The sequence below is a fragment of the Schistocerca gregaria genome, chromosome 1 (genome assembly GCF_023897955.1).
Source record: "Schistocerca gregaria isolate iqSchGreg1 chromosome 1, iqSchGreg1.2, whole genome shotgun sequence".
In the NCBI taxonomy this organism is placed as follows: domain Eukaryota; kingdom Metazoa; phylum Arthropoda; class Insecta; order Orthoptera; family Acrididae; genus Schistocerca; species Schistocerca gregaria.
The window spans coordinates 1,142,546,873-1,142,574,871 of NC_064920.1; the positions used below are offsets into that span (position 1 = coordinate 1,142,546,873).

Here is a 27,999-nt window from a genome sequence, read left to right on the forward strand (position 1 = left end):
TTTCCATTCTCAGAATATCGAACATCTTGGATCATTTAAAGTTATCAAACACTTCTTTCAGGTCGAAAAATCCTATGAACGTGTCATGATTTTCATTTTGTCTTGTTTTTATTATCAACAGCAACGTCAGAACTGCCTCTCTGGTACCTTTACCTTTCCTAAAGCCGAACTTTTCGTCATCTAAAGAAACCTCAATTTTATTTTCCATCGATAACTATATAATTCTTGTTAGCAACTTGGATGTATGTCTGTTAAGCTGATAGTGCGATAACTGTCGCAATTGTCAGCTGTTCTTACCTTCGAAATTGTGTGAAAATCTGATGTTATATCGCCGGTCTCAAGCATTCTACACACCAAAGTTAGTAGTTGTTTTGTTGCCAGTTTCCCCAATGACCTTAGAAATTCCGATGGAATGTTATCTATCCCTTCTGCTTTATGTGACCTTAAGTGCTCCAAAACTCTTTTAAATTCTGACACTAATGTTGGATCCCCTATCTCTTGCCTAACGACTCCTGTTTCTTATTGTATAACGTTATGAGACAAGTTCTTCCAGTCGTAGAGGCATTCAATGTACTTTTTCCATCTATTCGCTCCCTCATCTGAAAGTTCCACTATCGTCTGCCCTCCGCTACATAACCTGTCGCGTTTCTGATGACACCAGAGCGAGTTCTGCAAATTTAAGCGAAGCAGTATTTCAAGAATTTGTGAAGGATGTTTATTATAACATTATATGTGAAATTCTGAAGCTAAAATAAGTACTTCCTAAAAAATAATCAGACTGCAGCTGTAACAATATTACTATAGTGAAAAGTGTTCTTTGCAAAGTAGTGGATACTAAATTACATTGTTAACTCAGTGGTTTTCAACTGGCTCAGTTTTCACGTGACAGGCTGCCCTCCGCATTTTGAAATCCTTGAAAACGCTGAATAAGGATTACTCTTACGTGACGTAAACATTCTCCAGGTTCAAAACTAATCGAAACATGTGTACGATGACTGCACATGATCCTCAGTTCAGAAATATATATGCAGGAAATCGTGGTTTAGGAACACAGCAGATTAGTCATATGTAAACACGTATAACAACTTTGCATTTGTTGCCACTTGAATTTCAGAGATGAGAGATTTGACAACTTCTGCAAGTGTTTCTTCTTGTTCATTTTTGACATGTTGTGTTTTGTGCTTTGTGTCACTTCAGAAAAAAAATATGCATCGCACATAAACAAATAGTGCAAATTTGTGTCTGTTATATGTGTGAAGGTTGACACAAAGCGAGACTTACTCATCTATTAAATAAGTCTTACGAACTTTATACTACGTGTAAAGTTGATACGCAAACACAAATTGTTTCTATATTTCGCCTCATGACATATACTATTCCTGATGTACTGCACTCTCGAGAAGCTTTTTAACAGGACGTAGTCAAAGTTTCTTTACTGTATGGGGTTTGGAGAAAAAGAACAGGCCACACAAGTGACTTACTTTTGTCTAACAAAAACATATACACCCGTCTCAGAAACAATAATAACGGTACAATACTTTAATTGAGCACATGCTGCACATCTTGTATGTCAGAGTGAGGATCTAACGATCCCTACACCTGCTGAAGATGTGACAGTGTGTGAACGATAACAGTGACGATTGAGTAGAAGACAACGATGGCGAAATGTATACCGACCTAACTTTTCGAGACCACTGTGAATGAATTGAGACGAACTGTTCTTCTCTCGGAGGTGATTTCAACGACCTTACTGCAGCGCACTATGGTCAACAATATATGCCGGCAGGTGTTCTCCGTGTAACAGTGTAGGCAACTGAACAACTCTATTAGCCAGGAATGTGGATTGTGCCCAGAGAGGGGTTTGCGGCAACTGCACGTAACTTTCTGTCTGTACCACTTTGTAGTCAGGAGAACTCGTGCAGCATAAACATGTTTCATTCAACATGACTTCCGTACAAGACGTGATGTCGGAGTCACAGTGGCTTGCTTGGTCATCCACGATGATGCGTGCTTCTTCATCATAACTTGCTCGTGACGTGAGTGCCCTGTGGTAATGAATGTGTACGTTAGGCAACGGGTTGCTGCCTCAGCAGCAGAGGAGCAGCTTAGGCTGCCATACAGCCTTAAGGAAGGGGTCACCAGCCAGTTGGCAAGCTCGCGCTGAACCGCAGCAGTCCCCAACAGGCGCTCGGGCGCACTGGCACCTAGAACCCAGGACCACTGAACTAGATCAGAGTATGAAGCGACGAAGCCCTAGTCGTTGCCTCCTCTATGTAGCACCGTCGCGAGGTCCGAAACCATCTGATCTCTCTGCTGCTTCTTCCTCTGCCTCGTGATGACTGGGTGTTGTGTGATGTCCTTAGATTAGTTAGGTTTAAGTAGTTATACGTTCTAGGGGACTGATGACCACAGATTTTAAGTCCCATAGTGCTCAGAGCCATCGCTCTGCTGGTTCATAGAGCAGCAGATAACTGATGCTACTGCTCCGCGAGGTGGAAGCTGCTCGGTCCCACACTGGACCGACGACTGGCTCAGAGATTGCCACGGTGCTCGATTCCCGGCTGGGTCAGGAATTTTCACCTGTCTCGAGATGACTGGGTCTTTGTGTTGTCCTCATCATACCATCATCATTCATGAAAGTGGAGGGATTGGACTGAGCTAAGGTTGGTAATTTGTGCAGGTGCTGATAACCGAGCCGTTGATTGCCCCTCAACCCAAACATCATCGTCATGAAATGGTCACGGCCTCCGCTAAAGTCGGAAGTGCAATTCCCCATCGAAGTACAATTGCCACAAAGAGATGAAAAAATGGTTCAAATAGCTCTGCGCACTATGGGACTTAACTTCTGAGGTCATCAGTTCCCTAGAACTTAGAACTACTTAAACCTAACTAACCTAAGGACATCACACACATCCATGCCCGAGGCAGGATTCGAATCTGCGTCCGTAGTGGTCGCGGGTTTCCAGACTGTAGCGCCTAGAACCGATCGGCTACCCCGACCGGCCAAACACATGAGCGACGAGCGACAGGAGCCCGCCTGTCATGCAGATGGTTACATGGATTATTGTGCCTTGGCACGTGGTAACCCAGACTACGGCTACGGCAGTGCTGCGTTTCGCCAGCAGTATTCTGTCACTCAGTGGCAGGGTTCCACAGTTAACTCGCCGGAACTCCCCGTAACTGGTTCTGAAGTCTCGTCTGTGGTTGACGTCGAAACATCCGGAACACTTGCGTCAGCATTACACTGCAGTCTGCCATCACATCTGCCACAAACCGCTGACTGTTTTACATGGTGGACAAGCACCCTACCTCCACGTTCAATGATTGGGTAGGATGTCCAGTATCTTGTAATCTACTGTTGGATTCACCACAGACGATCAACGACAATAGTACGCTAACAGCGGATAATCTTCCCTGTTCCGATATGCTCGATCCAGCCACAGGGCCTTAACAAACTTCCCTTTGTTAAAGTCTCTTGTGCTTGTATATTTCCCCATTTGTGGCCCGTATCGCCATTTATATACTTTCCTTATCATGACAGTATTATGTCTTATCAGTATATATGCAGACAGCAAGGTAATTGCTATTCTTCTTGGCTTGCCGCTGGGTACACAAAGAACTGCTACTATAAATATGAGGAAGAAAGGAGATGCATAAAAAGCCAATATTTTGGGCAAAAATTACCGCCTGGACAGAAGACTGTGATGATCAGTCCAGTTGTCGAACCCATTGCATATCTTTCCACTACCCACAAAATAGGTTTCGTCAAAAAGTTCATTCGCTACCATGTACTTTCGATAAAAATAAAGGAAAGAAACTTAGCAGAAGCTAAAATTAGTGAATTAAAGTTTGACGGTGACGACGTGTGCGGTCAGATAGCGAACGGATCTCCGACATGCAGATAAAAGGCACGGTAGCCCCTTTTTCGATATGTAGGTGATATGTTTGTAGTCTGGGAGCATAGACTACATCACCCACAAGACTTACTCGATCAGCTGAATTCGCTGGATCAATATATCAAATTCACAAAGGAGGTAGATGAAAAGAATCAACTTCGTAGATGTTCCGGTTAAACGAGGACCAGATAGCACGCTAGGACACAGAGTTTACTGTGAGCAGAAACTTACGGATTTGTATTGGCATGCCACCAGCTTATAAGCCCCTTCACATCAAGAAGGCGTCTTCAGCACTCTAGTCAACAGAGCACGCGGAATCTGGGACGAAGACAGCCGGGTTGCCAAACTGCAGCACCTATATGCAATGTCCCACGTGAACGGTTACAGCAACCGTCAGAATAAAGCTAGGCGACAGTCTGCTGAGGATGAAGAGAATGCTGTTGAGACTGCAACTATCCCTTTGCCGAGCGGCTCTAGGCGCTACAGTCTGCAACCGCGCGACCGCTACGGTCGCAGGTTCGAATCCTGCCTCGGGCATGGATGTGTCTGATGTCCTTAGGTTAGTTAGGTTTAAGTAGTTCTAGGGGACTGATGTCCTCAGAGGTTGAGTCCTATAGTGCTCAGAGCCATTTCAACCATTTTTTTGCAACTATCCCATTCATCGTGAACACGTCGGCAAAAACCCGAACAATACTCCGGAAATATTTCTATAACGTCAACCGCTTGTTCCCATCACCAGTCAGTATAAATTCCTGTCGAGATCAGTCAAGAGTGACGTAGGACTCCGGAGGGCAAGAGCCCAACATAAGACTTTTCCATGTGGCAATACGTGTATTGGACGGATTGCTCAGGCTGTATAGAAGAAATGCACTGAGCACCTATACAAGAAGCAGCAGAAAAACTCCACTGTAGGAGAGTGTTACATATCCCACGGACATGTCAATTTGTTCCAACAGTCGAACACCTACTGTACTTGTTTCCTTAAAGAGGCCGTAGAGATCCGACTACGCGACGAATTAATAAATAAGTACAGCGGATTTCAAGTCAACAAGGTCTAGGATACGACCTTCGACATAGTAAAAGCACAGTGGCAGTGTGCGTGGAAATCCACTGCCGTCATGGAAACTTATTAGGACGAGAACTTACTATCGTCACTTCGGTAGACGATCTCATTCGCTTCTGAGTCCGTTCCTCGGATTCTGGACACTAAGTTTTCCATTTCAAACGTAAGTAGATATTTTTCCGAAATAGTTGCGGACCTGAACTTCTGTGAAAACAATTGCGCACATGTTTTCAACGAATTTTGCTTCGCATAACACTCGACAACGAACACGCTTTTATCGGGAGCACCACTTTGCGTTGCATTCAGATCGTCACTAAACACTCAATCACTCAAAAGTAATGACACTGCGAAATACTCGAGACACAGCATTCTGGAGATGCGTATGTGTAGACAGCCGACAGCAACCTGTTTGTTCATCAAAGTCATAGTTTGCAGCAATCTCTCTGGTTGGCAGTTCTCCTGTTCATTATCAAGGGTCAATTCCGCAACAGTCTCGTAAATAATTTTTGTGCCCGTTTTATTTTTCCCACCATTTATTTTGTGCCCACATAAGCCCTCAATGCCTACATCTCATTCCCCGATGCAAAATTAAACCGTGGAAAAGCGTCATGTTAGAGACAAACCAGAAGTGGCCATTAATCCTTTCGCTGATGAGTTCGCGCCAGCTCTGTGTTGTTTGCTTGCCTCCTGACCGTTTTTCTGTCGCACAGTGAGCCGCAGCTGTCGCGCTAATTTGTCGCCGCGGCTCTGCCTATGTAGCTGTTTACGGGCTTTATCAAAAAATTTACAACGAACGCAAAGGTTGTGTTTCACAATTTTTTTCGGGTATAGTACAGTTCTAAATATGGAGCAAAACATGTTCACACATCACACTGTTTACAACAATAGCACCATGTCTCCGGCTTGTTTTTCTTCCTCCAAATGACGAGTCTATTCTCACAGTGCCATTCCATTTGAGGATTTTTAACAATGACTGGAAAGTGACTTCCTCGCATTTACAAAGGTCAAGAGCGATTGCAAAATATTTTGTAGCGGCGTACCAAACCGGGAGGGGGAAGCAGTATTTTTAAAATTTTGAGACGAATGATGACTTGTAACTAACTATAAAAAAGTTCCAACTTTTCTGGAAACCTGTGTAACATCAAATTTTAAATCGTTTTCCTGATCGCCTCGATACCTTATATTTTTCCAGTTGTCTGTGAGCTGTTGGGCGGGTGGAGGGATGTGTGCCGCGACCGTTAGCTTGACCCCGGCTACGGGCGCCATTGTCAAGGGATTTTGCTCTTCAGACGGTGACCTCTTAGTTTTGTTCTTTCACATGTAATGATATCACGAACTTTGCAACAGTAGATAAAACTACGATAAGGAATACCGCAAGAGGCAGTTCAGTTAAAGAGGAGTGGACATCTGCAAGAAGGTAGTGATGGAATCCAAAGTGATCTTCCCCGAGGACGGCTTTTACCAGTTTTTCCATTCGTCTGTAAAGAAATCGTGTTAGTATTTTGCAGCTGTGACTTATTAAACTGATAGTTCGATAGTTTTCATATACAGGATACAGGAACAAGGAAGGTAACTCCAAAAGAACCTTAGGTAAGAGAGGAAATACTTTAATCGATTTACCAAAGTATCAAGTACAGAAATGTTCAGATAAAAAGAGTCACAGCAATATAAATGAGTTACGAATGAAATAATTAGGATGTGTAGGGTAGCTAAGGAAAGCTAAAGCGAAATGGCTGCAGGTAGCATGGCGACAAAGTCGAAAAAGAAACGATCGTCGGAAGGACTGACTCAGTATACAGAAAATTCGAAACAGCCTACGATAAAATTAAAATCAAGACTGGTTATGTTATGAGTGCAATGGGAATTCCAGTTGTAATTGGGCTGTTTATGTGTTTGTATGTTGGCAGTGCTATGTAGCGCTCTGCATTAATGACTCTGAGAGTCCTGTGCACACTCTGTACGAGACTCTGTGGCTGGTCGGACTAGCAGTTAGAGTGAACAACCAGAAGTGATGAAAGTTGAGAGTGAGTAGCCAGCAGTGATGGAGGTTAGAGGTTAATAATTAGCAGTGTTCGAGGTTTGCAGTATCAGCGCGAGCGGACGGTCTATACGTGTATCCGTCATGGAGATTTGTTACTGATGAGTATATAATTTTTTTGACCTGGTTGTCACTTGATTAAGGTAAAATCTGGTAAATACACTGTTTGCTCTGCAACAAAATCTTTCTTTTCCTAACCACATGCCTATTATTAGTTAGAGCCTTCAGTAGTTAGAATCTCTTATTTAGCTGGTAGTATTGGCGCTTGATCGCTGTAGTTCGTATCATGATGATTTCCTGTGAGATAAGTGAGGTATGTATGGGTTATTCAAATGGTTGAAATGGCTCTGAGCACTATGGGACTTAACTTCTGAGGTCATCAGTCCCCTAGAACTTAGAACTACTTAAACCTTACTAACCGAAGGACATCACACACACCCATGCCCGAGGCAGGAATCGAACCTGCGACCGTAGCGGTCGTGCGGTTCCAGGCTGAAGCGCCTAGAACCACGCGGCCACACGGCCAGCACGCTTCAATCAGTGACAGCCCCATGGGAGATTTGGATTTAGTGAATACCATCACTTGTAGTGTCAGCAGTGATGTGCGGTAGAGTAACGTTACGATAGATGGTGTTTTTCGAGGTTAGGGTGTGGTTCCCTTGTTGCACGTAAGAACTCGCTAAATGAAGATGGATACGAACCCCGGATTTTTGTACTACCTGCAGTAGGGGAACAGTTCAGAGACGATGATTGTGTCAGCAAGACAAAGCACCCTCTCCTAAGGCAGCATCTGTGGAAAACGAGTTTGTGGTCACCAGCATTCTTGACATGTACTGGAACGCAGAGTGCCGGCCTGAACCCAATGGAACATCTTTGCGACAAGTTACAACGTCAGATTCCCGTCAGAAACCAATGTCGAACATTACTACTTTCCCTGGTTTCAGCTCTTTAAGAATAATGGGCTGCCATTCCTCGACAAAGACTGAGATACCCCAATAGAAGTGTCCCTATCCGATTTGTAGCCGCCAAAAGGCGAAGTCTGGACACATCTAATAATGATATCCACTAATAGGTATCTGTGTACATTTGACAAGATAATGTACGCTTTAAGAGTTAAAGGTACGTTTTCTTGTCTGTCATTGGTGGATAACAATAACCTGAGACCACAGCAACAGAATCACCGCGTCAACTAATAACAAAATGTCCATTTTCCTGCATTCTGAGTGGCAAAGCATGAAACAACAGCTGCCTATCCTAAACTGACTAAAGACATATCACACAACAATTCTGGAGGTCACAGGACGCGTACGGGTTAGGCCCAGTCGCCATCTGGCCAGTTTCTTCACATAAATCAGCGTAGTATCAAAGCTGAGTGATCAACGAATCAACGGCCACGCACTTTCTATTGAGACCAGGGACATCGCATGGGGATTCAATTGACGCGCGCCTCACCTGCGTATGTCCAACTGCGACCACAAAAGAACTTTAGACGTATTTCAGACAGTCGGAATTTCACGTCCTCGGAATGTAGAGGGCTATCTGAGAAGAAATGCAGCAAAATCCCTACTTTTCAGTGCTTCATCCTCATTCGGTCTCCATATTCTTGCTGGTCTACGTCTTTCAGGGTGGCATCGACTGCCATACTCGTTTTCACAATACATCGTTTCAAGATGCCCATACCAAAGTAGACTTCATATTTTCATCCGTATTTTTTCATTTATTATGTGATCTATTATTGATAATATTTTACTTGTACTCCAGTACTCCATTTAATTGCAAGTAGTCACTCTTCAACATATATATTTATTTCCCAGGCTGGACGTTTCTCACTTTTATGGTGCATGACTTAGTTTGACTTTTATTGCTGATATAGGAACCGATTTCAATTATTTCATATTGAAAAACAGTACCGGTTGCAAAGTTGTTTAATTTGAATAAAGCGTTTCGTCCTTTCAGGGCACTGTGAGATTGTCTACAAAACAAGAAGACCATCTATTAAGAACAAATACAAGGAGGGACATGCTCATACATTGTACGACCACGCGAATAAATAAACGTATATAAATACTTGTGCAACAGTAACTGGCTATAAAGCCCATTTTTACGTTTTCCGTCTCTATCACACACAGGGTAGCTTAGTGTATTATGTTCTTTCTTTTAATTAGATCCACCTCTCATTCTTTACGGATCTATGACGAATGGGGGTAATATCCAGTTATTTTTGTGCCAGTTTTAATATCTATATTTTATTTATTCGCATAGTCGAACAAGATAGGAGCATGCCCCGCCCTCTGTTTGTTCTTAGTGAACTGTTTTATTGTTTTGTACTCAATCTGATGACGATCCAGAAGAGCGAAACGAATAACTGAAAGTAAATAACTGTACAGGCAGACTGTTTTTCTATTTAAATTTTTTTGGTTTCCATTATTGACTTTTTATTCCACAATAAAAAATTTAACTGTCGGATTGCCTTGTTGCCTTGCCAAATTTTATTTTTTAGTTACTCTGTTGTTCTTTCACTAGCAGACAATAATACCCCAAGATATTTAGAAGCTGTACTTCCTTTTATCTTGGAGACATCAGTTCCCAAATTTATTGCCTCATTTTCTACCACTACAAGATATCCTTTCACATATTGTTACCGAGGTTCAGAATTCCACATCATCAACATCGGTTGTTAATGTTCACCTGGTTGTCCGAAAAAGTATTGAACTGACGTTTCTGTTCTTACTCGGATTCCTGTGCTGCAGCTTTTACGTTCTCGTTACTGTAAATGTTCGTCTAAATAGATTTTGAATCCGAGTAGGCGCTAAAGTAGATCTTTGTACATGTCCTAAATTCAACGGACGCCTGTTGACCTACTTCTCACAAGAGTTGCCTCCTGTATAAAACTCTTTCGCACGTAATATGTAAGGATTATAGACAACATTCTTCAACACACTTTCTCACAATTTGCTTAGAAGAACCTTGTCGAAAGCTTTGTGTACGTCAACGATTATTTGTATGGATACTCTGATTCATAGCCATCTTCTTTATTTCCACCTCTATTGAACTTCGTGAAACATAGTCCATTAATACAGGTATGTCCAGGCCGAAAAGCATTTTGCTCTTCTATCTTTTCTGTTTATTCTTTTATCTGCTTCTTTTACACACTACCATACAATCTGGCTCCTGAAGGCATCCCTTTAATTCCTCTGTAATTTTTAATCCTATCCACTTACTTTTATTATATGCAGAAGTAATGTATGCTTTTCCATTCGTAAGATATTTCATTGTCTTTTAAATATTTACTAAAGGCCCTTACCAGAATGTCACAATGAACTGTGGGTTCGTCTTTTATATCAGTACTTGTATTGTGTGGTCCTAGAGTTTACCTACCTTTATCTACATCTCCATCTCACATATTGCGTGCACAGTTTTCCACTCGATCGCGTATTTTTTACCAACACTAATTTTTTATACTGCTCTTCTTTTCACAGGCACCAGTCCTCTTTTCGCGATACGTCCTACGATCTAGATCCAGTTACATATATTGCACCCAACTATTCATACATAATGTGCTTTTGTGTGTTAGACAAGTCACTTACGATTCTGAGGTGATGCTAAACTAACATAATGATTTTCTAAACTTAAACTGTGAGTGCATGTTCTAAGTCAGCTGATAGGTATACCTGCTTACAGGAAGTCCCTCTAACTAAGGGCTCATCTTCTGAGGATGAAATGTTTCCAAGTAGAGACTGATTCCGCATGTTTGATCAAAATATAAGAGGTATTACAGATAAAGTTAGTGAAATGCTAATAGATGTTAACTCTCAAATTATTGGTATATCTGAGCAACACTTAAATAATTTGATAATTCAGAGCCTTCCTTTAACAGGCTACAGATTACCTGGCTGTTTCTCAAGGAGTTCCTTGCGGGGTGGAGGAGTGACTCTGTATGCAAAAAATAATATTTGAGTCCATAGACCTAAAACGACGCTGCTCTGAACAGATATTTGAAAGTTGTGCAGCTTTAGTTGAATATAGTGAAACTAAACTTCTAATTGCTGTTGTTTATAGGTCCCCTAACTCCAGCTTCAGAGCATTTTTGCTTAAGCTGGAGAGGGTTCTTGATTCACTTTGTAGGAAGTACCAGGAAGTATTTATATGTGGTGACTTCATTATTAATTTTGTATATGATTGTGCAAGAAAAAGGATGTTGGTAGATCTCCTAAATTCATATGATCTGATATAAACTGTGTTTTTTCCAACTAGAGTACAGGGGAACAGTAGCACAGTCATAGGCAATATTTTTATTCGTTCTTCATTACTAGATGGGTATTCTGTTAGTAAAAGGGTGAATGGCCTTTCAGACCATGGTGCACAAATTTTAAAACTAAAAGGTTTTTTTACTCAAACCAGTGTCATATTTAATTACAAACTATATAGGAAAGTAAATCCGACAGCAATGTTGTTGTGGTCTTCAGTTCTCAGACTGGTTTGATGCAGCTCTCCATCCTACTCTATCCTGTGCAAGCTTCTTCATCTTCCAGTACCTACTGCAACCTACATCCTTCTGAATCTGCTTAGTGTATTCATCTCTTGGTCTCCCTCTACGATTTTTACCCTCCACGCTGCCCTCCAGTGCTAAAATTGGGATCTTTTGATGCCTCAGAACGTGTCCCACCAACCGGTCCCTTCTTCTTGTCAAGTTGTGCCACGAACTCCTCCCCTAGTCTCTTCAATACCTCCTTATTCGTTACATGATCTACCCATCTAATCTTCAGCATTCTTCTGTAGCAGCACATTTCGAAAACTTCTATTCTCTTCTTGTCCAAACTATTTATCGTCCATGTTTCACTTCCATACATGGCTACACTCCATACAAATACTTTCAGAAACGACTTCCTGACACTTAAATCTATACTCGATGTTAACAAATTTCTCTTCTTCAGAAACGCTTTCCTTGCCATTGCCAGTCTACATTTTATATCCTCTCTACTTCGACCATCATCAGTTATTTTGCTCGCCAAATAGCAAATCTCGTTTACTATTTTAAGTGTCTCATTTCCTAATCTAATTCCTTCAGCATCACCCGACTTAATTCGACTACATTCCATTATCCTCGTTTTGCTTTTGTTGATTTTCATCTTATATCCTCCTTTCAAGACACTGTCTATTCCATTCAACTGCTCATCCAAGTCCTTTGCTGTCTCAGACAGAATTACAATGTCATCGGCGAACCTCAAAGTTTTATTTCTTCTCCATGGATTTTAATACCTACTCCGAATTTTTCTTTTGTTTCCTTTACTGCTTGCTCAATATACAGATTGAATAACATCGGGGAGAGGCTACAACCCTGTCTCACTCCTTTCCCACCACTGCTTAGCTTTCATGCCCCACGACTCTTATGACTGCCATCTGGTTTCTGTACAAATTGTAAATAGCCTTTCGCTCCCTGTATTTTAGCCCTGCCACCTTCAGAATTTGAAAGAGAGTATTCCAGTCAACATTGTCAAAAGCTTTCTCTAAGCCCACAAATGCTAGAACCGTAGGATTGCCTTTCCTTAACCTTTCTTCTAAGATAAGGGTTAAGGTCAGTACTGCCTCACGTGTTCCCACATTTCTACGGAATCCAAACTGATCTTCCCCTAGGACGGCTTTTACCAGTTTTTCCATTTGTCTGTAAAGAATTCGTGATAGTATTTTGCAGCTGTGACTTATTAAATTGATAGTTCGATAGTTTTCTGTCAGCACCTGCTTTCTTTGTGATTGGAATTATTATATTCTTCTTGAAGTCTGAGGGTATTTCGCCTGTCTCATACATCTTGCTCACCAGATGGTAGACGTTTGTCATGACTGGCTCTCCCAAGGCCGTCTGTAGTTCCAATGGAATGTTGTCTACTCCCGGGGCCTTGTTTCGACTCAGGTCTTTCAGTGCTCTGTCAAACTCTTCACGCAGTATCAATAGAGAGTTTTTTAAAACTTGTCAAGGAACAAGAGTGGCAAGATGTTTATAGTGCCGATAATATAGATGATAAATACAATGATTTCCATGACACATTTCTCATGTCTTTGAGAGTTGCTTTCTATTAGAATATTCTAAACGGGGTACTAGCAGTAATGGACAGCCCAGTTGGCTGACTAGTGGGATAAGGATATAATGTAGAACAAAGCGGGAATTATATCAAAATGTTATAATTAGTCACAATCAAGCTACAGTAGCCCATTACAAGCAGTATTGTAAGGTGCTTAAAATTTTTATTAGCAAGTTAAAGAGTATGTGGTATGCACATAGAATGGCTTATTCACAGGATAAAGTTAGAGCAATATGTTGTGAAGGAAGTGTCTGGTCAGCAGCACAAGGTCGATATATAAAGTAACTTCGCAGTAATAATATTTCTGTTACTGATAAATCAGAAATATGTACTGTATTTAACAATCATTTTCTGAGCATTGCTGGTCAATTAAATAAAAATTTAGTTTCTACAGGAAATCATATAAATTTCTTAGCAAATGCTTTTCCGAGATTGATGTCTGAAATACTCCTCTGTGATACAGACAAGAGGCAGATTGAGTCAATAATTAAATCACAGAAGACTAAGGACTCTCATGGTTATGATGGAGTGTCTAACAGAATAGTAAAGTACTGTGCTGCACATGTTAACCCTGTATTTAGCCATATTTGTAATTTTTCCTTTAGGAATGGTCAGTTTCCTGAGCGATTAATGTACTCAGTAGCAAAGCCGCTCTATAAAAAGGGTGAAAGGGATAATGTAGATAATTCTAGACCAATTTCTATGCCATCAGTATTTGCAAAAGTTATCGAAAAGTCAGTGTATGTAAGGTTTAATCGATCATATTATGTTACACGATTTGCTATCAAATGTACAGATCGGCTTTAGAAGTCATTTGACAACTGTAAATGCTATATTCCCTTTTCTCTGTGAGGTACTGGGTGGGCTAAACAAAAAGTTTCGAACGCTTGGCATATTTTTTGATTTAACTAAGGCATTTGACTGTGTATATCCCACAATATTGGCCCAGAAGTTGGACCAGAATGTGGAATAAGGGGAGTAGATTACTACTGGTTCACCTCTTACTTTAGCAATAGGCAGCAAAAGGTCATTATTCACAATGTTGATAACGGCTGTGATGTGGGATCTGAGTGGGGTACTGTCAAGTGGGGGGTGTCCCAGGGATCAGTGCTGGTGCCGCTCCTGTTCCTTATTTATGTAAATGATATGCCCTCTAGTATTATGGGTAACTCTAAAATATTTCTGTTTGCTGGTGACACTAGCCTGGTAGTGAAGGATGATGTACCTGTATGTAACATTGACTCGGCTTCAAATAGTGCAGTACATGACCTCAGTTCATGGCTTGTAGAAAATAAAGTAACGTTAAATCACAGTAAGACTCAGTTTTTACGGTTTCTAAAACACAGTTCAACAAAACCTGCCGTTTTAATCTCACAGAACGGGCATACGATTTGTGAAACTGAGCAGTTCAAAGTTCTAGGTGTTAAGATAGATAGTAAGCTGTCGTGGAAAGCCCACATTCAGGATCTGGTTGAAAGACTTAATACTGCAATTTTTGCTATTCTAACGGTATCAAAAGTGAGTGATACTTCGACACGTAAATTAGTCCACTTTGCTTATTTTCATTCAGTTATGTCGTATGGTATTATGTTTTGGGTTAACTCTTCCCATTGTAGAAGGATATTTTTGGCTCAGAAACGGGCGGTTCGGGCAATAAGTGGTGTGATTTCACGAACCTCTTTTCGACCTCTGTTCACGAGTCTGGGTATTTTGACATTGGCCTCTCAATATGTATATTCCTTATTGTCCTTTCTTGTAATCAATTTTATTTTATTCCCAAGAATAAGCAGCTTTGATTCGGTTAATATCGGCAGAAATCAAACCTCCATTTGGATCGGACTTCCTTAACTCTTGTGCAAAAAGTTGTGCAGTATACTGCTGAATCCATTTTCAATAAGTGCTACTCGAATTCAAAAATGTTATCAGTAATCCACACGCTTTGAAATCGAAACTCAAAAGTTTCCTCGTGGGTCACTACTTCTATTCTGTCGAGGAGTTCGTGGAAAACTTAAGCTAATTCTTCTTGTATTGCTGATAGCATTTACTTAAACCTATGGTCTGAGTTTTTTCAGGTTCATGGACATTTATTTTTATCTGTTATTACTTTTTTGTTGAAATTTCACGTACTGACACGTTCCATAACCTTGGAGATTTGCTCCTCAATTTGGTCCTACGGAACTTGACGTGTAAATAAAAATAAATAAATAAAGCGGCCACAGTGATAACTGAAACTTGCAACATGTGGAGTACGCAGTACAGGTCCTGTTCATGGTAAATACAGTAACAGCACAACCTGCAAGCTTGGCTAGCGTGTACATTTATGATCAAGTGCACATTCCACATGATGTTTCTATATTTTTGTCAGACCACTGAATTTCCAGTTACCAGTTTAAGAGGCTCGTATTAGTCTTGTAGACTCTGTGTAAGCAGCCGGCTACCTTGCTGGCAGATGGAGCCGAGCACGAACGTGAAGAGCTCCGGGTAGGTGACGTGCGTGAGCTCCCCCTCGATGCCGCGCCTGGCCGCCAGCCGGAGCTGCACGCCGAACAGCAGCAGCGTGAGCACGCACAGCAGCACGCAGCACGCCCACACGGCCGTGCTGAACGGCAACGTGAAGATGTTCGTCACGCTCGCCAGCGTCGGCTGCCGGAACACCACAGCCGTCCTGCGGGCAAGCCGCTCTTCCCTCGGCACAGTGCGTGTTCCGTGCCACAAAATGGCTGGTGTTACCCAGAGCGCTTTTTACTCCGTATACAGGGTGTTACAAAAAGGTACGGCCAAACTTTCAGGAAACATTCCTCACACACAAAGAAAGAAAATATGTTATGTGGATATGTGTCCGGAAACGCTTACTTTCCATGTTAGAGCTCATTTTATTACTTCTCTTCAAATCACATTAATCATGGAATGGAAACACACGGTAACAGAACGTACCAACGTGACTTCAAACACTTTGTTACAGGAAATGTTCAAAATTTCCTCCGTTAGCGAGGATATATGTATCCACCGTCCATCGCATGGAATCCCTGATGCGCTGATGCAGCCCTGGAGAATGGCATATTGTATCACAGCCGTCTGTACATTTGGTACCTAGGTTTCGTAGACAAGAGGTTTCAAATGTCACCATAAATGAAAGTCAAGATGGTTGAGGTCAGGAGAGCGAGGAGGCCATGGAAATCCAATCCATCGGTCACCGAATCTGTTGTTGAGAAGCGTACGAACACTTCGACTGAAATGTGCAGGAGCTCCATCGTGCATGAACGACATGTTGTGTCATACTTGTAAAGGCACGTGTTCTAGCAGCACAGGTAGAGTATCCCTTATGAAATCATGGCGGTGAATCGAGGAAGTACAGTACATACTGACGAAACTAAAATGAGGTCCTACATGGAAATTAAGCGTTTCCAGACACATGTCCACATAACATATTTTCTTTATTTGTGTGTGAGGAATGTTTCCTGAAGGACTGGCCGTACCTTTTGTAACACCCTGTATACTCAGTTAGGGTTGGGGAAATGCCACATCTGGTGGTGTTTCATAGAATCATAGTACATACAGGCCCAGTTATGAAGGTCATATCTACACTCCTGGAAATGGAAAAAAGAACACATAGACACCGGTGTGTCAGACCCACCATACTTGCTCCGGACACAGCGAGAGGGCTGTACAAGCAATGATCACACGCACGGCACAGCGGACACACCAGGAACCGCGGTGTTGGCCGTCGAATGGCGCTAGCTGTGCAGCATTTGGCACCGCCGCCGTCAGTGTCAGCCAGTTTGCCGTGGCATAATGAGCTCCATCGCAGTCTTTAACACTGGTAGCATGCCGCGACAGCGTGGACGTGAACCGTATGTGCAGTTGACGGACTTTGATCGAGGGCGTATAGTGGGCATGCGGGAGGCCGGGTGGACGTACCGCCGAATTGCACAACACGTGGGGCGTGAGGTCTCCACAGTATATCGATGTTGTCGCCAGTTGTCGGCGGAAGGTGCACGTGCCCGTCGACCTGGGACCGAACCGCAGCGACGCACGGATGCACGCCAAGACCGTAGGATACTACGCAGTGCCGTAGGGGACCGCACCGCCACTTCCCAGCAAATTAGGGACACAGTTGCTCCTGGGGTATCGGCGAGGACCATTCGCAACCATCTCCATGAAGCTGGGCTACGGTCCCGCACACCGTTATGCCGTCTTCCGCTCACGCCCCAACATCGTGCAGCCCGCCTCCAGTGGTGTCGCGACAGGCGTGAATGGAGGGGCGAACGGAGACGTGTCGTCTTCAGCGATGAGAGTCGCTTCTGCCTTGGTGCCCAATGATGGTCGTATGCGTGTTTGGCGCCGCGCAGGTGAGCGCCACAATCAGGACTGCATACGACCGAGGCACACAGGGCCAACACCCAGCATCATGGTGTGGGGAGCGATCTCCTACACTGGCCGTACACCTTTGGTGATCGTCGAGGGGACACTGAATAGTGCACGGTACATCCAAACCGTCATCGAACCCATCGTTCTACCATTCCTAGAACGTCAAGGGAACTTGCTGTTCCAACAGGACAATGCACGTCCGCATGTATCCCGTGCCACCCAACGTGCTCTAGAAAGTGTAAGTCAACTACCCTGGCCAGCAAGATCTCCGGATCTGTCCCCCATTGAGCATGTTTGGGACTGGATGAAGCGTCGTCTCACGCGGTCTGCACGTCCAGCACGAACGCTGGTCCAACTGAGGCGCCAGGTGGAAACGGCATGGCAAGCCGTTCCACAGGACTACATCCAGCATCTCTACGATCGTCCCCATGGGAGAATAGCAGCCTGCATTGCTGCGAAAGGTGGATACACACTGTACTAGTGCCGACATTGTGCATGCTCTGTTGCCTGTGTCTATGTGCCTGTGGTTCTGTCAGTATGATCATGTGATGTATCTGACCCCAGGAGTGTGTCAATAAAGTTTCCCCTTCCTGGGACAATGAATTCACGGTGTTCTTATTTCAATTTCCAGGAGTGTATAATGGTAATAAAGAACTAGGGATTGGAAATTGGATGCCTATCCATAAAAGTGATGCTATCTGCATCTGAATTGGAGGATAATAAAGTGGATAAAAGAGTATTATTTGTAGAGGGATAAGGTGGTAGATAAACATTTTGGAATGGAAAATAAAGCCGATCAGAAAAAAATGGAGGAACGGGAGAAACTGTAATAATAAACAAACAGTCATGAAATAAACATTTATGAGGAACGTGACTGAATAAATAAGCTGAAATACCAGTGAGGAGACCGTAGTCGATCAGGAAATGAGAATCTGTTAAGCTGTTAGGCAATGCTGAGAAATGTCGCACGAGAGGCATCGGTTATGTATAGACAAATACAGATAACGAGAAGAGGATCCCGTATCTGCTGCGGCAAATGTAAGTACAGAGAGTAGAGAACCGAAAAGAGCTTGGAATAATTCATCTTGTCATGTGAAGAGAAAGAAAGATTCCCACCAATGAATAATTCGACGCCCAAGTCGCCGAAGTGACGTCACATCAAAAGACTTGCATCCTGCGAACGGTCTATACGACATTTCCATTTACCAATGAATGATGAATTTTTATTTAAACGTTTAGTTTACTGTCTACGAAAATTGTTTCATATTGTACTAAATAATATGAAACAGAGCATCTATGTAACTGTTGTTGCTGTTGTGGTCTTCAGTCCTGAGACTGGTTTGATGCAGCTCTCCATGCTACCCTATCCTATGTAAGTTTCTTCATCTTCCAGTACCTACTGCAACCAACATCCTTCTGAATCTGCTTAGTGTATTCATTTCTTGGTCTCCCTTCACGATTTTTACGCTCCACGCCGCCCTCAAATGCTAAATTTGTGATCCCTTGATGCCTCAGAACATGTCCTACCAACCGGTCTCTTCTTCTCGTCAAGTTGTGCCACAAATTCCTCTTCTCCCCAATTCTATTCTATACCTCCTCATTAGTTATGTGATCTACCCATTTAATCTTCAGCATTCTTATGTAGCACCACATTTCGAAAGCTTCTATTCTCTTCTTGTCCAAACTATTTATCGTCCATGTTTACCTTCCATACATGGTTACACTCCATACAAATAATTTCAGAAACGACTTCCTGACACTTAAATCTATATTCGATGTTAACAAATTTCTCTTCTTCAGAAACGCTTTCCTTGCCATTGCCAGTCTACATTTTACATCTTCTCTACTTCGACCATCATCTGTTATTTTGCTCCCCAAATAGCAAAACTCCTTTACTACTTTACGTGTCGCATTTCCTAATCTAATTCCCTCAGTATCACCCTCGTTTTAACTATGTCTTAAGATGTAGTGCAAATTTTGAATGGAAAATTGTCCGATGTATCTATTCAAAGAGAGCTCTAGAAAGTTAAAAGCGAATTAAGGGAGAACCTCAACAAAATTTAACATTTTATGAATGGTAACAAGTAGGATCATATTTCCATATCAGACATTAGTAGTGTTAACCATGAATTTAGTGCATCTAAGATTCGTAGTAACCCTGAGTACGTATAACACTTGAAGTGTAGGCCGACGGAGGACAGGAGAAGAAATAAAAACTTAAAATATATTCAGAAGTTATCTCATGCCAAGATTAGACACAGGAGAAACAGGGGCTATCAATGGGCAACCAAAATCAATAACAGGTAGCGACGGAAAACGGTCAAAAATGCTGTTCTTAAGATTGTAGAGGAATATGATATCCTACAACTACCAAATGGAGACGACAGATTTCAGATACATGAGTTACTAATCAGTCGGTATTGTTGCTTAATAATGACGTAGTTATATAACATAATAATTTCATTGTGAAATTCATTCATGTACTGGCATATATTTAATTTGACAGCCCCTTCGCTGACAGAATTTGAAGTAACATTGAACTCAATAAGGAATACATTTATTACAGTTTAAGTGTGAAGGGTTCATATAAGAAAATGCAGATTGTTTACTTTTAGCCAAAACATGAGTTGAAATAGATATTCGTTTTTAATGTGTTAACACTTCACAATATTACTACATCTACAAGTATCTAGCTAACCACATAGGGCACAACATACTTGAGATAGAAAGCTTCTGCGGCGAAGTCCACGTACGGCATTCTGTCACGCCTCATGAAGAGCGACGAGGCGGCTATCTGGATTTCCTCGCGCTGCATCATGCCTATCACACCGTCGAACGTCCCGTTGGTCTGCCACCCGTAACTATCTGTGTAGTACACCTCCATTCTGGAAAGTAACACGAGGTAACAAAATTTTCCAACAATAATAGCTGCGGATGGTATTTTAGCAACTTACATTTTTCATATTTCATTAAGGAAACGTATTGCATAAATATATAATTTCTAAAACAGCAGTGTTTTCAAACTACCAGGTAAACATTTCATTCTACTTTTATTAAATTTTAATCGCGTGTGCTGCAAGCAATTTGTATCAAAATGGTCTCTACAGATATATCTGCCCCTGTTTCTCATTTTCGACTACATTCGTACGTTGCAAATATCATCTCAGAGACTTAGAATTTCATGATGTCCAATATTCTTTGGCTTTACATTGTTCTCACGTTCCTTAGAAGTGTCCACTGGTAGAACTGTTTATTGTCATTAAATTACTTTCAGTAGCGTGAGAAGGATACGTGTATCTTAAAAGTTACAGACGTGGGTCAGTTTACCGAACGGCGTACTGTGTTAAGTTGAATCACTCACTTAACAGAGTTATATACTATTGTGTGAATGTGAGTTTGCACTGCTTTTTGTTTCTGGTCTCAACTGTGGGCCTGGTTTGGCGCTCGCCAACACACTGCGAGTATTGCGCAGAAGTGTGCGTGAGGGTTAATTGTTGACTGGTCCCGTGTAAACAAGCCGCACCAGACAGGTACATTTATTGAGTAGTATCGTTCATGTTTTACGTTTACGGCCTTCTGTGTGGTAGTGGCTCATAATAAAAAAAATGATAATCACGAAAGACGTTTCGTGGATGCTGTAAATTACGCTGAGGTGACAAAAGTCATGAGATACCTCCTACTATCGTGTCGGACTTCCTTTTTCCCGGCTTTGTGCAGCAACCCTACATGGCATAGACTCAACAACTCATTGTAAGTTCAGGGCAGAAATATTGACCCATGCTGCCTCTATAGCCGTCCATAATTACAAAACTATTTCCGGTGCGGGATTTTGTGCACGAAATGACTTCTCGATCATGCCACATAAACTTTCGACTGTATTCATGTCGGGGTACCTGGGTAGCCGAATCATTCACTCGAACTGTTCAGAAAGTTCTTCAAATCAGTCGCGAACAACTGTGGACCAGTGACAATACCTACTGTCATCCATAGAAATCCAGCCTACATTGGTGACGGCGTGGAGCTCGGCAGCTGACACATAATTGTGAAACTTCATTGTAGATCACCATCGGCTGTTTATTTTTACCCTCAGTGCTACGGGTTTCGATCAGTAGACCATATCAAGCCAAAGCCTAAAGACAGACAGAATCTTTGAACTACATATGTCACAATATGTTGACAAAATAAAACTTATTGAGTTAAATAACGTAGAAATTACTGAGAAGGCGTAGCCAGCTTGTCACTACAGTTTTTGATGCCAACAATTTTAATGTAGGAAGATATACATAGCTTCTGTAACAATTAATGATCTCCAAAAGACGAAGATATGTAGAAGACGGAGTCAAGCCAATCATAAATTTCAAACTGAAGAAAATTGTGACGGACTACTAGCAAAACAAATTTTTTTAACAGAAAATATCAAAGACAAATTTCTACGAACCTTGGACAGAAATCGTTAGAGAGTGTCAGCAGCTGTAACACTGATAACCAAACGTGCATGTGAGATCTTTGGAGTACTTTGGACTATATGGTTTCAACGACGATGTGAACAACGAAGAGGCTTAAAGAAAAACGCATTTAACAAACGGTGTCAGTAAAACGTAATCTTAAAGACTCATACAATGAAATGACATGTGTAGTAAAAGAAAGCTTTACAAAACATGAAATGACAAATTAATCAAAAGTGAACAAGAAACAATCGAATTAACCACCGTTAAGGTTAAGTGCCATGCATAAGTTAATATGAGGCAACTAGCGATTTTATAATCATATCAATCAAACGAGCATGCAAACAGCTGTAGTGACAAGCTAGTTGAGCGTTGTCGGTAATTTCTACGTTATTTCATGCAATACTTTTTATTTTGTCAGCGTATTGTGACCTGTGCACTTTAAAGATATTGTCTGTCCGTTAGGCTTCGTCCTGATAATGGTCTGCTTATCGAGACCGGTAACATTGAGCATAAAAATAAGAAGCTGATGATCATCTACCATAAAGTTCCAAAAAAAAACCTATCGTTGAATGGTTGCAGATACCTCCAAGAGCAAATTTTGGAGGTTTGTGGTAAGGCCTCATGGGACCAAATTGCTGAGGTCATTGGTCCCTAAGCTTACGCACTACTTAATCTATCTTGGACTAACTTAAGCTAAGGACATCACACACACCCATGCCCCAGGGAGGACTCGGGCCTCCGACGGGAGGAACCGTATGGACCGCGACAAGGCGCCTAAGACAGCCCTGCTACCCGCGGCCCACTTTGGAGACACCACCCGCTTGCACAGTGCCTTTTTCACAGCTTGGATACATGGCTTTAAGCGTCTGAATCATACTGGAACCCTACCATCAGCTCTTACCATCTGAACTCGGGACTCATGCAACGAGACCACGGTTTTATCCTCGCCTAGAGTCCAACCGCTATCGTCACGAGCCCAACAGAAGATCTGCAGGCGATGTCGTGCTGTTAGTAAATACATTCGTGTCAGTCATCTGCTGCCAAAGCCCATTAACGCAAAATTTAGCCTTACTGTTCTAACATATTCGTTCGCCATACGTCCAACATTGAATTCTGCGGTTATTTCATGCAGTTCCGCTTGTCTATTAGCACTGACAACGCTATGCAAACACCGCTGCGCTCGATCGTTACGTGAAGGGCATCGGCGATTGCGTTGTCCGTCGTGAGAGCTAATGCCAGTAATTTGGTACATTCGGTACTCTACTGATGCTGTAGATCTAACGATTCCCGAATGTGAATGTCCCATGTGTCTAGCTCTAATGACCATTCCGCGTTCAAAATCCGTTAATTTCCATATTGCTGCCATAATCCTGTGAAAATTCTTTTCAGATGAATCGCCTGAGTGCAAATGACACATCCGCCGGTGCACCGCCCTTTTATACCTTGTGTGCGCGATACCACAACAATCTGTATATGTTCATATCGCCAGACAACGAGCCTTATCACTTCAGTGTAAATCTAGATTTTTTTTTCCGCATTGGTTTGCGTTCTGGGTTCACCTGCGACCATTAGAGATCCTTTATGAACATGGAATCAAAGGATCCTACCAATAAAGTGTGAGAGGCCACAGCCCATGTAGCGTGCCCGCGAAGAAGGGAATGAAAATTATAATAAGCAGTACGATAGTAGAAGAGGAGCTTACAATCTTATAAATAACGTCAACTAGCGGCTTGTCTGTTAATGACCAGACGTAAAGCCATGTGCACAAACTTGAATTTGAACAGACTGAGAGACCTAAGGGACTCCGTGTAGTACGTACCCTTCTTGTAACATGTTGCCACAGACTTGTAACTAAATGGCAATCTTCTGTGTATTTATTATCGTCTGGATCTCTCTGAAGATGTACATCTAAACACTCCAACCGCAAAGCGACAAAAAGTAAATCTCAGGAAATTGGTCGATGATAAGATTGGCAAGCCGAAGTGGCCGTGCCGTTCTAGGCGCTACAGTCTGGAACCGCGTGACCGCTACGGTCGCAGGTTCGAATACTGCCTCGGGCATGGATGTGTGTGATGCCCTTAGGTTAGTTAGGTTTAACTAGTTCTGAGTTCTACGGGACTAATGACCTCAGAAGTTGAGTCCCGCAGAGCTCAGAGCCATTTTTGATGATAAGATTAGTGCTGTGTCTTCAGCCAGCATCCAGAAAATTCACGATCGCCCAGTATGTATGAATGAAAAGTTTTTCTAAATAGTTTGTCTATTTATATTTTCTTCTTAAGTTATTTAATGTGGGGAAGAATTTAAAACACTAGACACATCTGGAGGACTGAAAAAATCAAATCATCATATAACTATACTGATGTAATCATTTCAGTTAATGACTGGGTGGTTTACTCAATAATCCTGCAGTCATCCCCGATTGTCACGCTTGTCCTGAAGAGCAAAGACACTGAAGTGGAATTTATGTCAATTCTTGTCACCTATCCGAGTCTGAATAAATTGCCTCAACTCAGACTACAAATACAATTACTCATTTTGGAGTATATGAAGAGGTGCAAAACCAAATGAAATGTACAGGGCGGAGAGGGAATATCGGTAGGCTAAAGGAGGTGGTCGTTTTCGGGGCGGCTGAAAGTCGTAATTGAAAAAAACTGCATTTTTGCAGATTAGAGTTTAAAATGGGACCCTTCAGTAAAGCTGGAGTTATCCCACATGTTAGTCTCCTGCACTACAGTACGGATGGCAAGTTTTAATGTGTTCCAAGGAAACAGTGATATTTTAGGCCGAATAAGGAGGAATAGGAAGAGACCGAGGTGGATACAAGTTACAATAAAGACTAGGTATGTTACCTGAAATTTCGGACAAACTGACAGATTTCAGCAACTTGAGGCTTCATTACTTCGGAGCAGAGTCTTCTCGCCACATAAAGTTGTATACTGGCGAAAAGACAGTGAGCTCCCCTGTTCAAAATCACGGCGACGCAAGCATTACTTATTGAGGTGTCACTGCGCAAATGTTGCTAGAGAGCATGCGAGTCCAGTACGTGTGTGTTAGTTTCTGTGAGTGCCTTCCGTGATGAAATCCTGCTTTGGTGATATCATTTCGATCATTTCAACAGAGCAAAACCGCAAAACAGTGCCGGCTACACAGAGCACGAAGTTTTTCGGTGACAGGATTCTATTCATTATTTAACCGGAAACCGCAGTTCCGATTTATATGGCTTGTAGGCACTCGTATTTCCAATGATTCATTGATATCAGTGTTCCAAGTGTTTGAAATATGTTCCACAATTTTTGTTTCATTGTATTTCATCGAATGACCAGTGTAAATGTAGTGCTCTGCAATAGCGGATTTGCTGTTTGCTGGAGGCGAGTGTATCGCCACGTCTCAATCGTAGCTCCTGAAGAGTGTGCATTATTTGCCAAGTGTTTAATTACGTACATGCAGTATCTCATAAACACCAGCGTTGCGCAGCCCTGAGTTTTATGTCACGGACCCCAGAAGTGCACAGATTTTTGATGGAGGTCGAAACATCACTTCAACACTACATTTTCTTACGCGGAAACATTTCCAATATACGGCTGGTAGCCCGTCGTCTTGAAGGCCTCATCCTATTCCTTACAGTGCCGATTGTACTGCTGACATGAATATCCGTTTTCCAGGAACAGAATTTGGATCTGTTCCAATTTCACATGTAGGTTACAGGCATGTACAAGGTAGGTCGAACGCCCACTGTTTGTGGTATAGTTCACCACAATACATAGACAGACGCAAGTTACAAGACAGAGGCAGGGGGCCTATCGATATCTTCCCTGTAGAAGAGCTAAAGCACATGAGTCTAAGGGAGATTCACGAGTGTCTCTCTGCAGGAAGGCGCAGGAGATAGTCACCTGGCCTCTTTTCCACGCACCCTGTTGGCTGTTAAATGAATACTGTGTTAGGCTATGGATTCATGGGCCAGAGGTCCAGGGCGCAACAGTTACGAGTAAGAAGTACCAATCGTTGCAGCGGTGCCAGTGGCACTGGCATTTAGTTGTCAGTCTAGTGGGAAGTGTTGGCCAATGTGGTTGGATTCAAAAATCGGTACAGTCATGTCAGCTGGTACAGTGATATACACTTGTGTGCACACCCTAAGGACAAAAGCTATTTTCGCATGATGTGACACGTAACATAGCTTGGTGTTGGATAGACTGTCAGTGAGAGAGCACCCAATGTTCCTGCTGCTAATAACGCGAGTACACCATTTGTCTGTTGTATAATTTTATGAGGTTCCAACAGGAGCGACTTATTTATTTATAGATACCTGTATAGTCACTAGATTATTTTTCTAATTTCTTGGGTGTTCGATTGTTTACTAGGCACAAGGTTTTGTTTTAACAACAGTGTAGCTTACTGTATCACTGTTGCTATCGACCCGTATAACGAACCTCTTATTGTACAGGCTTTTGTTTGTTTTGGTTAGTGTAGGTCAGTGTCGTTTAGACTGTTGGTGAGAGAGCACTTCGAATTCCTGTTGCTAATAAGCCGAGTACACCATTCACTTCTTGTATATTTTTGCAAGCTTCAAACAGTAGCAACTGCAGTAATGGATAATAACTGTGGTAGCCATGTACAGATGGGAGGTGAGTTGGCGACCCTTCGCTCACAGCTCCAGGCTGCATTGGCTTCCCTCACACAGCTTGAGGCTGCTGCCCACGGGCGTCACTGTGGAGGGGTCTTATGCAGTGATGGGAGAAACATCAAGCGTGTCCCACGGCCCCCATTTGGTCAACTGCTGTGGCTGCCCTGGGTATTGTCTGCACTGAGGTTGACACCTGACCTGTGGTCGAGTGGGAGATCATTCCAAAGTCTGGCAGGTAGTGAAAAACTTTCCGAGTGGCCAATCGTAGGGCCTTCCCGGTTCGTCTGATGAACAGGTTTCGAGCGTTATCTGTGGTTGACGATGTCTCTGAGCTGGATGCAGTCGTCCACCCTGTTCCAGAGGAAGCGTCTCGGCCCACAAGGTCTCTGTGCGTTCACAGAAAGTGGGTTTGCTGGTAGTTGGTAGTTCCAATGTTAGGCGCTTAATGGGGCCCCTTATGAATATGGCAGCCAAGGAGGGGAAGGAAGCCAGTGTGCACTCCGAGTGCATACCAGGGGTGTCATTCCAGAGGTGTAAAGGCTGCTTCCGGATGCCATGAGGAGTACAGGGTGCAGCCAAATGCAGGTGGTGACTTATGACAGTACCAATGATGTACGAGGTGCATTCAAGTTCTAAGGCCGATTTTTTTTCTCTGGACTGGAAAGAGATAGAAACATACGCATTGTTTTAAAATGAGGCCGCGTTCATTGTCAATACGTCCCAGAGATGGCAGCACCGTACGGCAGATGGAATTTTACCGCCAGCGGTGAGAATGAGAACTGTTTTAAATACTTAAAATGGCGACGTTTTCCTTACTTGAAAAGCGTGCAATCATTCGTTTTCTGAATTTGCGTGGTGTGAAACCAATTGAAATTCATCAACAGTTGAAGGAGACATGTGGTGATGGAGTTATGTCGAAAGTGTCTTCGTGGGTGCGACAGTTTAATGAAGGCAGAACATCGTGTGAGAACAAACCGAAACAACCTCAGGCTCGCGCAAGCTGGTCTGACGACATGATCGAGAAAGTGGAGAGAATTTTTTTGGGGGATCGCCGAATGACGGTTGAACAGATCACCTCCAGAGTTGGCATTTCTGTAGGTTCTGTGCACACAATCCTGCTTGACGACCTGAAAATGCGAAAAGTGTCATCTAGGTGGGTGCCACGAATGCTGACGGAAGACCACATGGCTGCCCATGTGGCATGTTGCCAAGCAATGTTGACGCGCAACGACAGCAAGAATGGTGACTTTCTTTTCGTCGGTTGTGACAATGGATGAGACGTGGATGCCATTTTTCAATCCAGAAACAAAGCGCCAGTCAGCTCAATGGAAGCACACAGATTCACCGTCACCAAAAAAATTTCGGGTAACCGTCAGTGCTGAAAAAATGATGGTGTCCATGTTCTGGGACAGCGAGGGCGTTATTCTTACCCATTTCGTTCCAAAGGGCACTACAGTAACAGGTGCATCCTACAAAAATGTTTTGAAG

General features: G+C 42.6%; 1 protein-coding gene across 1 annotated transcript in view; it reads right to left on the reverse strand.

Moving 5' to 3' along the window:
• The window catches only part of LOC126293462 (ionotropic receptor 75a-like), a 109,555-nt gene extending 89,229 nt beyond the window's left edge, over positions 1-20,326 (reverse strand). Inside the window, exons 1-2 of the mRNA XM_049986742.1 lie at positions 20,160-20,326; positions 15,513-15,739 (exon numbers count right to left, since the gene is read on the reverse strand). Coding sequence (XP_049842699.1) covers positions 15,513-15,739; positions 20,160-20,326 — 394 coding nt within the window. The remainder of the gene's footprint in view (positions 1-15,512; positions 15,740-20,159) is intronic.
• Between the last annotated feature and the right edge of the window lie 7,673 nt (positions 20,327-27,999).